General features: G+C 37.9%; 1 protein-coding gene across 17 annotated transcripts in view; it reads left to right on the forward strand.

The window, feature by feature from the left end:
* SOX5 (SRY-box transcription factor 5) overlaps nucleotides 1–15,440 on the forward strand; it is a 999,607-nt gene extending 984,167 nt beyond the window's left edge. For all 17 annotated transcript variants that reach the window (XM_047787389.1, XM_047787393.1, XM_047787388.1 and 14 more), the window contains 4 exons: nucleotides 2,717–2,825; nucleotides 5,480–5,653; nucleotides 12,075–12,291; nucleotides 14,699–15,440. In XM_047787389.1, the coding sequence (XP_047643345.1) occupies nucleotides 2,717–2,825; nucleotides 5,480–5,653; nucleotides 12,075–12,291; nucleotides 14,699–15,002 (804 nt within the window). In that variant the 3' untranslated portion in view covers nucleotides 15,003–15,440. The remainder of the gene's footprint in view (nucleotides 1–2,716; nucleotides 2,826–5,479; nucleotides 5,654–12,074; nucleotides 12,292–14,698) is intronic.
* The last annotated feature ends 2,560 nt before the right edge of the window (nucleotides 15,441–18,000 follow it).

The raw sequence follows: 18,000 nt of genomic DNA on the forward strand, positions 1-18,000 counted from the left end.
AACATTTGGCTGGTTCTCCTCCAATATGCCTGAGTAGATTGAATTTAAACTTTTGAGGACTGTTTTTCAGTCCAGCTCATTCTTTTGGTGGTTCAGTATATTATCTAGAATCAAATTCATACGTAGATTTATATCTGCCTCTGTAGATAAGAACTAAATATGAACTTTTACTACAGGATCGATTTTCATATGGAATTGTATAGCTAATTATTTACCATATAACCACTCTATTTTAATTTTATTTTTTATTTTTTTGGCTGTGCCCATGGCATGTAGAAGTTCCCGGGCCAGGGACTGAACCCATGCCACAGCAGTAACCAGAGCCACAGCAGTGACAACGCCAGATCCTTAAACCACTGAGCCATCAGGGAACTCCTACATTTTTGTATATCATATATTTACCATATACCTATTTGGTTTTATGATAAACCCCCTTTACCTCAATTCTTCTATGTCTTCTGAATTCATTGTCGGCAAGTGTTTCTAAATTGTGGCAATGTTACTATTTTGATTTACATTCTATTTTAAGCTGTTTTAACAAAAGGCACAGTGCACATTCTCTAGTTCCTCCAATCACCTCTCATTTTCCCTGTTCATATGTCTGAGAATTAGCTTAAATGACTATGCAAAAGGTCACGAAAGAAGTGCAGCTTACTGTGTTTTCTTCCACCATCTCCCACAGACATCCTCTTAAGAAGTATCGTAAATTCCACTTTTGAGTAACTAACTGAATCATTTTATTATACTATGTGCTTTAGAGGTAGTTGATTAGAGGTTACTTCTTGTAAAAACTGCTTGTGACTTTCCCAGCTCATCCTTTGCTAATTTTAGCTTCTTGGTAAGATGGCACAAGATCCATACAGCTGAACTAAGAACTTTCAGTCACTTAACATTTAGGTTTTTTTCTACTCCGATTGCCTTCATTTTGCTTTTTCTTCTTGAAAGACTTTACTTCAAAATGGAAAACCCTCTAGAAAATATGCAGCATTTTTGCTCTATACACTGTGAATTCAAAACCTGAGAGGTGATCCATGCCCAGTACAATCTTCCCCAAAGATGGTACAGTAGAGTCTTCATTGACCCGGGGACTATCAGATCATGTTGATGGAATGTGGGGTTTTTTTTTAATGTAACTGTCTTCTATTTTAACAGCTACATTTACTATAAAGAGAGCCTGTTAAGCTGGTGTCCTTGGTGCTCCTGGGCTCAGCCGAATATATATATACAGCAGACTCTCTCAGCAAAAGAAATTCAGAACCTCTAAAGCAGATGAAAAACACCAATTTATACCACATACCAAATTATGAGAAGTTATACATTTTTAAATATATAATTTATTTCAATTTTAGTACCATATAATCCTGTAGAACTAAAGTTGATATAAACTATTTTGTTTCTAGTTTCCCTGATGTATTTTATACCGGTTGACAATTTTAAAGTATTTTTTTTCTATTAAATCATGTTCAGACTCTGATGAGCAGAGATATGAATTCCAAGGCCACTAAATTAAGGGAATTTTTCATCTAATATGGACGGTTATAATACTTTCAGAGATTTTGTAGACATAAATCATGTACTCTGTGAAGACTTTCAATAGCCTATTGGCTCTTGATGAGCCCATTCATTGGGTCCTTTGCCTGTAATACAATTATCTTAAATAGTTGATTATTTTCTGTGAACCTTTTATTGTGTCAACAGTGTATGTGTTTTAGTTGTGTAATTCATGACTATGTTCCTCAGAACATGAGGTGCATAATTATACAGAAACATGAGCAAATTTAATGAAATCTAATAGGTGCTTTTCTTAAAGCTGTTTTGGGATGCCATCATCCTCAGAGCAATGATGGAGAATGCTAGAGAAAGTTGTCAACCTTTTACCTTAGGCTTTCCGGTTCTTAGACTCACCCAATTATTGACTTTAGAAGTAGATTAAAATCTCTTGTGGTTTACATTAGGCATTATATTTTTCTTGAAAATAATTTAGTTTGTCATGCCATGTTCTCCCTGAATTCAAATCGTGCACTGCATGCTTTCAAATGACTTGATGTCTTCGCGGATCTAATTTTGGTATATTTGTATCTCAAATAATTCGCCAACTCAATATTTTGGCTTAGCAATCCAAATCAAATTGTGGTCCAAGTAGCAGGCACTCACATTGAATGTACAGAGACTTGACAAGCAATTAGCAATGAATATTTAAACATCTTCATTACCCTTGCATGAGGAATGCAGATGGCATTTAGGGAGATGGCAACCAGAGGGCACTACTGTGAATTATGTTTCTATCATTTGGTCACCTGACTATTGGAAGACTTTGTCTGGGCCCCATGCCACTTCTATACTTTCCCTGTCTGGCTAAAAATAAAGCAGGCATTCCAAATGTTGTAAAACAGGTTTTGCTTCCATAAAATTTCTGTGCACATTTTGTGATTTGGGAAGGTTGTCTCTAAGGATCCCAGCATACATCCCTTAGGCAGAGCAACCCCAAATGCCAAGACTGTATAGGGGATTCTAAGAACCAGAGTTCCTTCAAAAACCCACTCATAATTTGCTTCAATGACCTCAGTGCCTGTGCTGAGCATGCACAGGTGAATAAATCAACATCTCATCCCTTCCCTAAGTGAATATAGTATCTATGGCACAGACACACAAAAAAGTTCTCTGAAGAATTATAATTTTCAGATTGAGCTCTCATTATAAATTTCTTTTTTTAAAGGAAAAAACAACACTGGAGAGTCTGACTCAGCAACTGGCAGTTAAACAGAATGAAGAAGGAAAATTTAGCCATGCCATGATGGATTTCAATATGAGTGGAGATTCCGATGGTTTGTGAAATTTTTTGTACTTTTTCAGTAGTGTGCAGAGGTGTCTATTTAGCACCAATTAAAACTATTAAAAAATATACCAACAGCCACCTCATGCCTGGTCGTAACGATAAGAGTTCACATTTTCTGAGCAGTTCCCATGTGCTGAACCCTGTGCTGAGTGCTTTGCATAGACTGTCTCATTACCCCCAGCACAACCTGTGAGATAAATACTATTAACAGAGATTGGCCCTTAGGAATTTTGAGTCATTCTTTCCAAGACTGCAGGGCTGTAAGTGCCAAAGGCAGGTCTTGGATTCAAGAGGGTGTGATTCTAAAGCAAATGCTCCCGATCAGCATCTACCCTGTCTGTCGCTTCCCTATTTCTTATAGTTTTCAGTTGTCAAACCCTGACCGGAATACGGGGCTCAGAGGACATTTTCAGGATTTTTTTTTTTTTTTTGCACTGGGGACCCTTTCTCTCTTACACTGTCTACCACACAGTCATGAGTCCCACCTCCCATCTGTTACCTGACTACAACTCCAGCTGTGCAGTCTTCTGCTTCCCTCATGTGCCTCAAGATTTCTGTTGTCTGCGTCATCCGTGAATATGCTAAACATCTACAGAGACAACTCAATAAATTGATGCTCTAATTCTGATAGCCCAGCAAAGAGGGAAGAAGAAGAAAGTGGTATTCCTCTGACACTGAACCTTGACAGGGACCCTCTCTCGAATGTCAGGTGACATACATGCATCTTAAGAGTTCACCTTTGTTGCTATGGCAAAAGTTCCCTGAATAGAGAAAAGATGGCACCAGGGAAAACTGGTGGGAAGCATACTTAAGAAGAGAAGGACTTCCCTTGAATCCCCCAAATACACAGCTGTCTCCTCTGTGCCTTGGGCCAATTCTCCTTCTAAATCTCATTCTGCACTAGCCAGGGGACTAGCTGCACTTGAGCATTTAACCGATAATTCTGTCAAGACAAAATTTTATTGAATTGGATAGCGAAGAAATTCTGTGGTTTTCTAGCCTGTTGTAGCCAAACATTTCCTTCTCTTTTCTGCTTTGTTTGGCTAAGATAAACCTGGCCTGAGTACATACAAAGTGCTTGTTTAGCTTTGATGAAGTCACATAATGTTCGTTTTATTGCTTGTGTTCTGTAAGGTGTAAGAACAAGAAAAAGCAGATGTGCAAATGATCATTTGATAGTTAGAAACCCATTTTAGAAAGATGTCACCATATATTTGCACTCATTTTTGTCAATAAAAAGACAGTTACTGGTAATAACACATTTCATAAATTTTAAGTTGTATTAGCATGCTAAAATAAACCCATGGTAATCAGCATTAAAAATCAAAATTTTTGTTGCTCTTATTTGTTAAATCCAATCATGCTTTATGCAAAATATTTTCCAATCTTCATAAGACCAAAGAGCATATTATGAAAGAGAAATGATGAGAAACTCCAAATATGCTGTGTTTTTTTGTTTGTTGCAATACAGGTCTTCGAGTCTAGGTAATTTTGGTTCATTCCTATTCCTTCAAATTAAGAAAAGAAAGGAAAGGAAGTGTGAAGGAAGAAAAGTGGCACTTTTATTGATATTACAAGCTCTAAAAATCCCCAAAATATTTAAATTTTTTACATGCTGCCATGTAAAAATGCTACCATCTCTCTCGTCTTTTGTAATGATCACCCTGAAAAAGTTAGTATCAGGGTTCTTGGTATTTTCCCCCTTCTCCTTATTTTCTTTGCCTAATTTCAAGTAGCTCTTGAAGCAGTTTAATCTACTGAAGCCATTCTACAAAAAGTCAGAAGCCTAGAGGAGTGACTGCACCTCCCATAGGTTCCATTGTGACTCTTGGTTGCATTTTATCATCCTGAGTCATGCTAATTGGAAGATAATCAGCATTGGGTCTCTTTGGATAACTTAGATGTTAGGGGGGAAATTCAGGGAAATATGTGACTGTAGACTTTCGAAGAAATGATAGTGATGTAACTATTCCTTTGTTCTTTTTCTACTTCACATATCCTTTGGGGAACAGACTGTCATTGCTGCATCAGCATATTTCACGCATTTATTAACACATAATTTCAAAGGAGTCAGACACACTACAAGAAATATCTACATTGTATTTTAACCTCAAACATTTATTTAGTAGTGTTTTTATTTATATAACCTCAGAGAGGAAAGGGCCCTGAGTATACCACGTTCTGACAGTCTTTAGGTAGCAGAGACTCATCTTTCCCTGTAGTCACCCTTTCTGCTGAAGACTGATATTTCACACTTTCTGAGCTTTTTGACCTAATCAATATTTCTACAGTACTGGCATGCCTATTGATCTAATCCAACTGTTATATTTCCAGTTTGCATCAAAGATCACAGATTCAGGTTTCTTGTCTGCTCTTGAAAGTAAATGGTGAAACAGTCCATAGCCCATTGAAAGAAAGGTTAAATATATTAGAAGTGGATTAAAAAATACCAATACAATATTTGCCACCATGAGGCTTATCACAGAAACTTCATAAACGAGCATCTGGCTCAAGAACTAGAAGTGCTGTTATCAGATGTGCTTTTCCTTTTCACATATTTTAATGGACCAAAAAACAATAATGCAAGGAAGAGAACTGCCAAAAAATGTAACACTAATGTGAAGCCGTGTTCCCTGTTTTTAGGAAGTGCTGGAGTCTCAGAATCAAGAATTTATAGAGAATCCAGAGGGCGTGGTAGCAATGAACCCCACATAAAGCGTCCAATGAATGCCTTCATGGTGTGGGCTAAAGATGAACGAAGGAAAATCCTTCAAGCCTTTCCCGACATGCACAACTCCAACATCAGCAAGATACTGGGTAAGGAGAGTATTCAGGGTTAAGAGATATATGAAATAAATATATAGTTCTCTCTTCTGCATTTGTCGAAAGAAACTGGATTCAGAGGCCAGGAACTCATGTTTTCTACTTATCCAGAAATAAGCTGGACCATCATTGATTGACCCTTCTCTTCTGATGGTGAAGCAGTCCATGTTCATCACGAAACTATGCCCAAAATCTGTAGCTAATTGCCTTGTGTGTTTCTGTACTAGCTGTTGTAATATTTTCTCTTCTTAAAAAATCTAAAAATATTTGTACCAAGACTAGGAAGAAGCGTTCTTTTCAGATAAGCTGCTCCGTTTGGTATTGGCCATGCTTATTTCTTTGTGGACTACAGAATTCGTCCTGTTGTGGGGGAGGGGGTGGAGGTGATGATGTTTGTTCTAGTACTATAACTGAACATCAGTTTAGATTGTCAAGATACAAGAAGCTGTTGAGTGTGTATTTTTAAATTTTTACTTTTAATAACCTTACATATATTTTCAGTACCATTTAAAAAGGGACTTTTCCTGCTATGGCAGCTGTCAGCTTAACTTGGCCAAGTACATATTTACCTAGTGTACATAGATACACAGCAAACATGGGTGAGAGGAAAGAGTACTGATTATAAAGAGACCTATTATACACTGACTTAAATCCCAGAAAGAAGGAAGAGAGGATTCCATTTCTTTGGTGCTATTCTTTTGACACGATCATCATCATTATTGTCATCCTCTTCATTATCTTTTATCTTCACCCTCAAGTAGTGTGGTGCCCAGATTCCGGACAACCTAAGCAAATTGTCATTATTCTCTGACTTCTAAGAGCTAAGTGATAAGAAATAGAATAGGAACACTTAACTCTATCAGCACATTTTGTCTTTGACAAATAAGTAATAAAATTTATCAAAGTTATTAAAACTTTATTAAAATCTGTAATGCCTTTGGAATTACAGGTATTTAGTGTAGTGCGCCTTTTGGTTCTGTACATTAAGGAACCAGTCATCTGAAAGTAGTTACTAAACATGTATCTGTGTTTTTATGATCTCATATTTTCAACAATGGTAATAGATGCCACCCAGTCCAGAGCATGCATTTGTAATGAAACAAAAGCAAATAAAAACTGCATCTCGATTTTCATCTAAATGATTTTGAGAGCTTTAGATGAAGGTGATCTCAAAAGATATGAACATGTGAAGCTGTAAGTGTACATAGAACACATGAATATTTATGGATAAATATGTATGAATATTTATGTATAATATATATCCATGTATAATCAAAAACCAGAACTGATCAAAAGAAAGTGCATTTTTTTGCATCTCTACCGTCTCTGAACTGTTTTTTTTTTCTTAGAACTATATTCTACCTTCCATATGAATTTTTTCATTTTTAAAAAAATACCACATCTGTTTCATTTGGCATAACTCTAGAAAGGATACAATACTTTAGGTAAGCTTACTTCATATTTTAGTATGTCAATTATTCTGAAATTAGCAATCCCCAAATGTCAAAAAACATCCCAACAAACTAAAAAGTAAAATTGTTTCATGTCTTTGTATCACTCAGTCCATGTGTCTGACTACTAAAAAAATAATAATCGCTGATTAAAACTTTGTCCTAAGTAGAGGAGAAATATCAGCTTTGATGATGTGAAATATTTTAGGAAATAGAACAAGAGTCTTCATGGAAAAGAGGTGACTGGCTAAAAGTATTCCTTTCTGGTTTAAAGGAAAGACTGTTAGAATGACTACATGATTATATCATAATAAGCTTCATGAAAGAGAATGCTCCCTAATTGAATTAAGATTTTCAGTGAAATTGTGTTCATGAAAGATATAGCAGGAAAAAGACCCACTGAGGTGTTTGGGGCCTCAAAATTTAGTCATAGCTTCAAATAAATAAGTGATCTTCAAATATCCACAAGATCATTCTAAATGGCTCATTTCATGTAAAAGTACAAAGAAAGCTTGATGTTTTCCTTTTTACTGATTGTTTTGGATAACAGCCTCCGACAGCATGCCGCTAATTCATTCTGCTTAAAACAGGCGCTTGAGCTGGGTTGACATTTTACGTAGTCTCTGGGGATCCTAGTTGACATTTTAAAGGGCTTCTAAGCATTTTATAATACCCTAAAATCTGGTTTTAATAAGCCATTCTGCTGAAATTGTTAACATAAGGAATCACCTTTTACTGTTTGGCACTAGATCAGGGGATGGGGGACATCTTTTTCTGATTAGATATACAGTAGTTGGAGTAAAATGTGCAAATTCATTGCAGACCCCATGGAGATGACACTGTTGCTCAGCTTAAACTCTTCATTTTTATTGTATTGCCAGATTTAGAACGGAAAAGAGCACTTTCAAGACCAATTTTTTTTTCTTATTTTGAACATCATATATTCTTAATTGAAATCGTCTTTTTTGTCATCAGGACGAATACCTAAATGTAATTATTATTAATTTTTTTTTATTGTAGAAGGCTTAATTCTTTTTTCATTGTTTTTCCCTTTTTTTTCTTTTCTTTCCTTTTCTTTAGCTGCTCCATGGCATGTGGAGTTTCCAGGCCAGGGATCAGGTCCGAGCCTCATTTGTAACCTAAGCCACAGTTGTGGCAACGCTGGATCCATAACCCACGGTGCAGGGCTGGGGATCGAATCTCCACTGTGTCCCAGTGCTCCCAAGATGCCGCCAATCCCATTGCACCACAGCAGGAACTCCTGTTTTTGTTTTTTTTGTTTTCCTTTTGAAAACAACAGGGAGGGAGTTCCCGTCATGGCTCAGTGGTTAATGAATCCGACTAGGAACCATGAGGTTGCAGGTTCAATTCCTGGCCTCGCTCAGTGGGTTAAGGATCCGGCGTTGCCGTGAGCTGTGGTGTAGGTCGCAGATGTGGCTTGGATCCCATGTTGCTCTGGCTCTGGTGTAGGCCAGCAGCTACAGCTCCAATTAGAACCCTAGCCTGAGAACCTCCATATGCCAAGGGAGCAGCCCTAGAAATGGCAAAAAGACCAAAAGGAAAAAAAGAAAAAAGAAAGAAAACAACAGGGAACTTACTCCCTGTCCATGGTTCAGGGTAAGCAACCAGCCATGCCCAAATAAAGGAGAGATTTTCTTCTCTTCTGAAGAAATCTGAAGTGCTATCCTACCACTCCTAGCGTGTGTTTCAGGGGTTTACATCACAGCTACAAACAGTGGTTGTTGTACCTGCAAAGCCATTGAAACCAAAACCAAACTTGTTACTTGATTAAGCCCATTTGAAAGCTATTATTAAAAAATGAAAACTACTTTTGCCACCAAACTGAACCACTCTTATGCTCAGTCATAAAATGGAGTAGTTAGCTTGAGCATTAACCAGGTCCAAATGGTGCCTTAATTCTTAATTTTGAAAAGATCTTAGTGATATGGCCATATTTAAAAATATAGTTTGGAATTCAGTGATACTTCAGAGGAATTATATTATCAAGTATCAAGATACTGTGTCTTCGGTTCATACCAGTGTTGGAAGCTAACTTATTTGAGAATTTACGCATCTTTTATTATTCTTTTTCCGTGGCATTTTAGCCAGAACAACTTTAAGTTCCTCTGATCCCTTTACCACTACAAGGTCTTGGGCATTACATTCTTCCTCCACAGGCCATGCTTTTTGCGACGATACCTTCCTGAGCTATGAGAAGATTGACTCAAGCTCTTTATCATATGTTCTCATAAGCTTCCTGTACTTTCCACCATTATAATTAAACCAATACATTTAATGTATTTCTTCTCTGCTGGAATATGAGCTCCAAGAATATAGGAACCATAATGATTCACCATTGCACGTCCGATAATACAGCATCATGCCCTTAGTAGGAAATCTAAAAACAGCTCTTGCTTTCCAAGGCAGGTTACTTTGAGGCATGAATACTCCCTTTCCTTAGGAAAAAAAAAAAATGTTATCTTTTGAACTTATAGAATATTTAAACTTAGGGAAGACTCTGGCAATTCCTACTCTAATGGAGAATGCTAGTTTCTTTGTTCTATTCAGTGATAAAAATAGGTAGTAGATTTTAAGTCAACCATCCTTGATCCACTGTTCAGTTTCTATAGTTATTCAATAAGTTATTCTGCTAAGTTCACTTTTCTACTCCCTATTTACTGAGGTTCAGAATTCTGGTATGAACACTTAAAAGAAACTATGAGAAGAATTAATCCAGTTCAATAGTAGGTAGCTTAACTTGTGTTGATATTTGCACTGAGAATAGCATAGAGATTTTTCACGTACCTCTAGAAAATAATATTGGGCCATAAAGAATGTGAGATTGTACCTTCAAAGGATATGGCCTAAATGTTGGACACTGCATTTAAACACAAGTTTGAGAAAGGAATGTAAAGATAATGTCTATTGTTTGAACTGTAACCTGAGTTTCTGTTGTAAATATAATGGAATCATATTAGCTCTAGATTGGAAAAAAATCTGTTTGTAAACTTTTGAAACACCCATGTGGATATATTCACCCAGGCAACATCTTGTTCAATAGGAAACAGTTCTAAGGGAGGAGATGCTGTTCCTTTCTCTGCATTCCTGTAATAAATATAAAGCCCATATTGAAATTGCTGCATTTGTAGGAAAAAACTGTTCATCAGTGAGCTATTTGTATTTGAGATATGGAGTTATGGTTAAGTAAAGAATTCATTCGAAAGGTTTAAGATGCCTAGATGACTTTGGAAGGCAAGTAAGAACAGCAGTGCCAGTACATATTTAGTTGGGATCTCCTAATTCCAGTTATTTTGGTCTTTGTGCATTTGGGTAGAGTTGAGCTGATTACTTGCAGAGAAATATCTGCAAATAAACAGATTTTTCTTACATGCTTAATCAAAAATAAACATTACTACTACTGCTATTACTACTACACTTAGCTGTACTGATAGAATCAAAGCTTTAAATCATATCTATATTGAGAACTAAAAATATACTATTTTTAATTAAGCTTCAGACAGTTGTTTTTCACAATCCTAGTTGAATCCAAACCAAAATTAAAAGTGAAAAGAAAAAAAAATCCAATTAGGGTTAATATTACTAATGCATGCTATATCACAGGAAGTGACATTTTTATGTAGTATCGAAAGTGATTTACTAAGAGAAAAATATTCCTGAACACATACTTCTTATTGTGGTTAAGCCTCTGTTAGAACATATATAGTGGATGAGTGGAGGTATGTAAGGATGTACATCGTACCACACTTTCAATTCCATCAAACCTGAGTTTGTAGAGTTCCCTGGTGGCCTAGGATCTGGCATCATTGCTGCAGTGGCACAGGTTCAAGCCCGGGCCCTGGAACTTCTGCATGCTGCAGGTGCAACCAAAAAAAAAACACCTAAATTTGAGTCACCGATCTGCAGTTTAATAGTTGGGTGACCCTGGCTTTCATTTATTTGAACTACAGTTTTTCCATCTATGAAAATAGGTGTAAATGCTGTCTCTTTTATAAGATTGTGGTAAAAAGATAAAAATGAAAAAACTTACATAAAGTTTTTAGCGTTGTATCTAGCACATAGTAGTTCCTCAGTGCATGTTCATTAATATATTTTTATATAATTAAAATTTTGATGAGAAGAATGTTTAACTGCAGTTACATAAGCATACCTAAACATTTGGGACAGAATGAGAATTACATCTAATATATGTTAGAAGGCTTTGTAATAAGTAATGTCCACCCATATAAAAATACTCAATAATTAGAAAATTACCTTCAGGTTCAAAATATGTAATGAGGGAGTTCTCGTCATGGCTTAGGGGAAACGAATCTGACTTGGAACCATGAGGTTGCAGGTTCAATCCCTGGCCTTGCTCAGTGGGTTAAGGATCTGGCATTGCCGTGAGCTGTGGTGTGGGTCGCAGATGTGGCTCAGATCTGGCGTCGCTGCAGATGTGGCATAGGCTGGCAGCTGTAGCTCTGCTTAGACCCCTAGCCTGGGAACCTCCACATGCTGTGGGTGCAGCCCTTAAAAAAGCAAACAAAACAAAACAAAAAAACAATAAACAAAATATGTAATGAGTTTTTGCATAACTTTTCAGTTCAGGGTCAAATTAAATTGTGGTCTAATGTAGAAATCAAAGATAACAAGATACCACCATTATCTCATCTGCGAGCTTCTAAGTATATAATGTACAAGTTTGGCTACATTGTTCATTCAATCCAGAAAAAAAAAAAATGCTTAGTGTTTGTATCTGTGGGTACAGTTTCTTAGACGACCCAGCCACCAACACCTGTGTTCTTGACTCACACCTCCTGGGTCAAAGCTCATGAATCGTAATCGTTTTTATGCATCTCTGGGACTTGGCCAACACTTTCACTTGTGATGGTCGTATTCTCCATTATATCTTTGTAAGATCCTCAGTTGTTATGCCTGTGGGAATGCTAACCTTTTTTTCCTCCCAGGATCTCGCTGGAAAGCTATGACAAACCTAGAGAAACAGCCATATTACGAGGAGCAAGCCCGTCTCAGCAAACAGCACCTGGAGAAGTACCCCGACTACAAATACAAGCCCAGGCCGAAGCGCACCTGCCTGGTGGATGGCAAGAAGCTGCGCATCGGCGAGTACAAGGCCATCATGCGGAACAGGCGGCAGGAGATGAGGCAGTACTTCAACGTTGGGTATGTACCTTCCCTCCTTTTTCCGTCCAGAGCATTTCCCGTGACACTTAATGGGATGTAAAATATATTTGCTTAGTTGCAAAGCAGCATTTTGAGAAGGAACCTGAGTACACACAGTGTATGTTCAGAGTCTAGGCTGTTTCCCATTTAATTCTGAGAAAGAATGCTGTGAGCTCACTCCAGGCTCCTAGAACAGCGACTTGGGCGAGAGAGCTTTAGTAACAGCTGGCTTGAGAACAGCTGGCTTGAGAATAGAGTATATGGGGAGTTCCCATCATGGCTCAGCGGTTAATAAACCCGATTAGAATCCATGAGGATGTGGGTTTGACCCCTGGCCTCACTCAGTGGGTTAAGGATCCGGCGTTGCCATGAGCTGTGGTGTAGGTCGCAGATGCTGCTCAGATCCCGTATTGCTATGGCTTCGATGTAGGCTGGCGGCTACAGTTCTGATTGGTCCCCTAGCCTGGGAACCTCCATGTGCTGCGGGAGAGGCCCTAGAACGACCAAAAAAAAAAAAAAATAGAATATATGAGAGTAAATCATTTTCAAGTTTGGTTATTAAAAACTTAGAAGCCTTACTGGTTCTTTTCCTTGCCAGTTTTCATTATTTCCAAGGCTTCACAGTGATAAATTCCACAGCAACTAAGCACTCAGTTGAGATAATACAACATAAAAGTGATTCCAAAAGAAACACTTGTTTCTGAGTATGGGGGGGCCTCTGGACTCTCAAGTCACATGTGTGGCCTTAGGAGATCACAGAGAGGAGGGATTCTATTTAGGGCCCAACAAGGTTGTGAATGGGAAAGTTTGCTTAAGAATGCCTTGCTCAATATATCTTACCCTGCTTCCTATGGCAGGAGCTGCAAACACATTGCCTCTGCAGAATTTTCTCAGAAAAGCCCAGAAATTGGAGTTCCCATTGTGGCTCAGCAGTAATGAACTTGACTAGCATCCATGAGGATTCAGGTTCAATCCCTGGCCTCCCTCAGTAGGTTAAGGATCAGCATTGCCGTAAGCTGCAGTGTAGGTCAAAGGTGTGGCTCAGATCTGGCATTACAGTGGCTGTGGCATAGGCCAGCAGCTGCAGCTCTGATTTGACCCCTAGCCTGGGAACAGGTATGGGCCTAAAAATAAAAAAATAAAAAATTAAAAAAAAAAAAAAACAGCAACAACAAAAACCCCACAGAAGTAAAGTTGTTCATATTTGGTACAGTAAATAAGATCCCCAGGAGCTTCTTAGAATAATGAATATTGGGAGTTCCTGTTGTGGCGCGGTGGTTAATGAATCCGACTCGGAGCCATGAGGTTTCGGGTTCAATCCCTGGCCTCACTCAGTGGGTTAAGCTCAGGTGTTGCCATGAGCTGTGGTGTATGTTGCAACATGGCTCAGATCCCCAGTTGCTGTGGCTTTGGTGTAAGCCGGCATCTACAGCTCCGATTAGATCCCCTAGCCTGGGAACCTCCATATGCCGCAGGAGTGGCCCTAGAAAAGGCAAAAAGACAAAAAAAAAAAAAAGAATAATGAATATTGTTCTGAAAATGGCTAGAGGATACTTAAACAACCACCACAACAACAACTTTTCAAATCTCTCCTATTCCTTCCATTCCCATGAAAATGTCTGGTTGCTCTATACAGTGTCTGTGATTTATATCCAGTGCATGACTCTTCTCCATGCTGAGCACAAAACCCAGCAGTCCTTGGGGAAATAGTAAACTTATGAATGAATGAAAGAAGGCATGAGTGAACATCATCTACTTCCTCCCCCCACTGAAGACTGTTTCAGGAGGAGGTAGACCACGTGAATTGTTCTGGGCAACAAAGTTTTATTTCGAGAGCTCTAATACTTTAGGGTTTTTCCATTAAGATTGAATTATCTTTAGGTTTAATTCTTTAAAAAAAAAAATGTTTCTAGGAGTTCCCACTGTGGCACAGTAGGTAAATGATCTGGTGTTGTCTCTGTGGAGCCACAGGTTTGACCCCTGGCCAAAGAACTTATGCTGTGGGTGTAGCCTAAGAAGAAAAAAACTAAGTAAAAAATTAAAAAAAAATGAAAAACCATTTGGCCATGTTATTGTGAAGGAAAAATTAACTTGGGGTCAAGGACTTGAGTTCTGCTTAACTTTCTGCACCTCAGTTCCTTTTCATAAAATAGAATAGTAACAAAACAGAATGATTTTAAGACTCAAAGGGGTAATGCACATGCAAATGCCTTGTCATCTCTAAGGCACTGTAAAGAAATAAGGGATCAGGATCAGAATAGGATACAGTTTTTAAAATGTCAGCAGTAGGGTGCAAATCACTATGTGGAGTTGGACAAGACGAGCAAATTAATTATACAGTAAGAGGTGCACTTACTCGAACTGCCCACTCACCCATGGTCTCTTTTTGGGAATTCCTCTCTGACAGGCAACAAGCACAGATCCCCATCGCCACTGCTGGCGTTGTGTACCCTGGAGCCATCGCCATGGCGGGAATGCCCTCCCCTCACCTGCCCTCGGAGCACTCAAGCGTGTCCAGCAGCCCGGAGCCTGGGATGCCTGTTATCCAGAGCACTTACGGTGTGAAAGGAGAGGAGCCACACATCAAAGAAGAGATCCAGGCTGAGGACATCAACGGAGAAATTTATGATGAGTACGATGAGGAGGAAGACGATCCAGATGTAGATTATGGGAGTGACAGTGAAAACCATATTGCAGGACAAGCCAACTGATAAGGGTCAAAAGATGGTCATGACCTTAGGACTTAAAGAAGCCCTAGCTGGTTCATCCTTACCAGTGGCCAAGCACATTAACTTTCTCATACACTGACTGTTACTTTAACTGTTAGTCTTAAATAGTTGGGACATCAGCTGACTAATAGACCTCAGCCTCAAAAGGCTCGGAAAGGAAATCAAAATACAACAAGCAAACAACAATATCAACAACAAGAGATTGAAATAAGCTATGGGTAAATATAATGCCAGTAATTCAGCTGCTACATCCAAGCACTGAAGTCTTACCCGTCAACTTTTTTTTTTAATAAACTTTATGGCTGTTTGTTCTACAATGTTCTAGAAATTCTCACTCAGGTACACAGTGCCAACAAGTGGCTTGTGAATGTGTTTTGTTGTTTTGTGCTACAATTTTTAAAAAGAAATAAGTTTTGTTTTTTGGGGTTTCTGGGTGTTTTCCTTTTCTTTCTTTTCCTTTCCTTTTTTTTTTTTTTTTTTTTTTGGTAATGCACCTGACAGAAAAAAAAGAAAGATGAATTTCTCTTTACTTCTCTCCACCTTTTCCATCTCTATACTTTAAAGATGGAAGTCTGTGCATGGGGGGGAAGAGGGAAAAAGAGCCTGTTTTTAACTTCCTTGCTATCCACCACAAAATAAGCAATCCTTTTCTTTAGAGGACTTTCTTTATCTATTGCACACCACACTACATCTTTGAGCAAGTGCCAAATTTGTACCGAAGTATTGACCCAGTTGATTTTTTTTTCCCCTTCCTTTCTCCTGTTCCTTCTTAAATTAGGACAGTGTTATATCTTAGACAATCCCTTGAAAAAACCTGAAATACCAGCAGCTGGTGAGATTTGACTTTTTTTTTTTTTTAATGGAAACTGTAGGTGCTGTTCTCAGGTGAAAAGAGAGAGAGAGAGAGACATAAGAAATTTAGAGAAAAAAATATTTTCTGATCTTGGATTTTTGTGTGTATGTATGTGTGTGATTATGGTACTAATAGGAATAACGTTGGACCATTGTGAGTTAAACCCACATCTGGGGATGAAATCCCACATCCTCCTAAGTGACTGGTCTGGAAGCAACCTTGACCTTGACTTTGCACTTCAAATGACAACTTAACCAATATAGGGCTCAGAAATTGTATTTTTAAATTACTAATATGATTATTATTGGATGGATCAGGTGGCCCTGTGTAATAGAGGGGTGCATGTATAACATGGAAGCTACTAGCAAAATGCTCCCAGATGTCCCTTCTCCCTGCTCAGTTGGTTCCACTAACATTTGCTACTTAATAATTTCTGTTTGTCTTTCCTGTTGATAACTTCGAGCAAAACAATCATTGTTTTCCTTGAATACATTTGCCAATTTTCCAGAAATACAGAATTTGTGTATTTCTTCAACATTCCATCCTTTCCTGATGAGGAAATGGAACTGATAATTTTCAAAGGTATTCTTCATCTCTCCATGAAATGAGGGGGAGGCCATTTGCATTTCAGAATTGTGGGCCATGTACATCTCGTGCCGTAAAAAGCAGGATTTGATTAAAATCACGGCAGCCCAACACGACGGAACCTGGCTGAACCCAGCAATCCCTGCACCGCTCTTTTCTTGCTGTAAGATGAAGCCACTGAAGTCCGGTTTTTCATTCCAGCAGAGGATGTGCTCAGAGCAACAACTGATGGTGACGGGGCTGCTTAGTTAGACTTCACCAGCCAAGTGCCAGGGCAGTCGTAGGGCTCGTACAAACAAACGCGACATCATTTAAAGTCAACCAGCACTGTTTGTGCGGAAGCATCAGACAGTAAATACTCCCACCAGTAGCTTGGATGTGCTATGGTTTTTACTCCAGTCATCATTTTCGTATCCCACCCCCCCCAAAAAAAAATGACCTAAAGTTTGATTTTTACATATAAATAAGAAAAAAATACTTTTTATTTTTCTCTCTCTCAAAAGACTTGCTCTGGGGTTTTGCTTGGAGGAACTAATCATATCCTGCATGTCAGAGATTTTGTTTTTGTTTGTTTTTCTGTTTGTTTTTGATGACTGTATTTTCATTTGAACTGCCTCTTTTTGCTAGTGTTGTAATAATGATGATGATAAAATAATAATAATAATAATAGTAATAATAATAATAATGGTCAGCTGTTCCCAGATTAGTAAGTTATGTATAATTTATTTCTCCCTTTCTATTTTATTCTGCTCTGATTTGGAAGTGCAGCCAATAAGTTGTTAGATATTTAAAACAAATTTCCATCTCCAACATATATATATGTATACATATGTATACATACATATATATGTACACACACACACGCACACACATACACAATGTCATTTCTCCTTCCATAAGTTTTCTCCTTTCAAAAAATTTGGCCCCAACAATGTCAAGTTCTGGTATTTAATACATATGAGTGAATTAACAGGAGGGTCGTGTTCAATCTTAATTAACTTATGCTCTCATCACTCATTTTAGTTATTTAATTGCCACAGTCATCTAGAGCCAATTTTTTTGTTTTTGTTTGTTTTGTTTTTAAGCACTCTGGATAAAAAAAAAATAGACACTTGTTTTTATATGGTTATTATGTACAATGTGAAAACAGATTTTTAAAAATTTGTTCTGTCTTTGTTAACAAATTTTTTCTGACTTCTGTGGGTTCACCTCTCACGTTTGCTGGATACTTATTTCCACCATGTTATAAAGATGCTTTGTTTCCATTTCATGACTTTGGGCTACAAGAATACTTTGTTTTAGCTCCAGGTAGAAGCCACTGAGGGCATTTACGGCTGAAACCAATTCTAATGCATTTACCAGAGAATTGACAAAACCCTCTGTTTGGCCTTTTTATTCGTTTGTTTTATTTGAAGGGGAAAATGCAATTGTTAGTGGTGACCTGTAACTGCTGAAATTCAGAAATTTATTTTCATTTTACTTAGGTTTACATCAGAGAGACTAAACTGCGTGGACTGAAACAGAAATCAAGTCTATAGCCCT

The sequence above is a fragment of the Phacochoerus africanus genome, chromosome 7, assembly GCF_016906955.1.
Source record: "Phacochoerus africanus isolate WHEZ1 chromosome 7, ROS_Pafr_v1, whole genome shotgun sequence".
Classification (NCBI taxonomy): domain Eukaryota; kingdom Metazoa; phylum Chordata; class Mammalia; order Artiodactyla; family Suidae; genus Phacochoerus; species Phacochoerus africanus.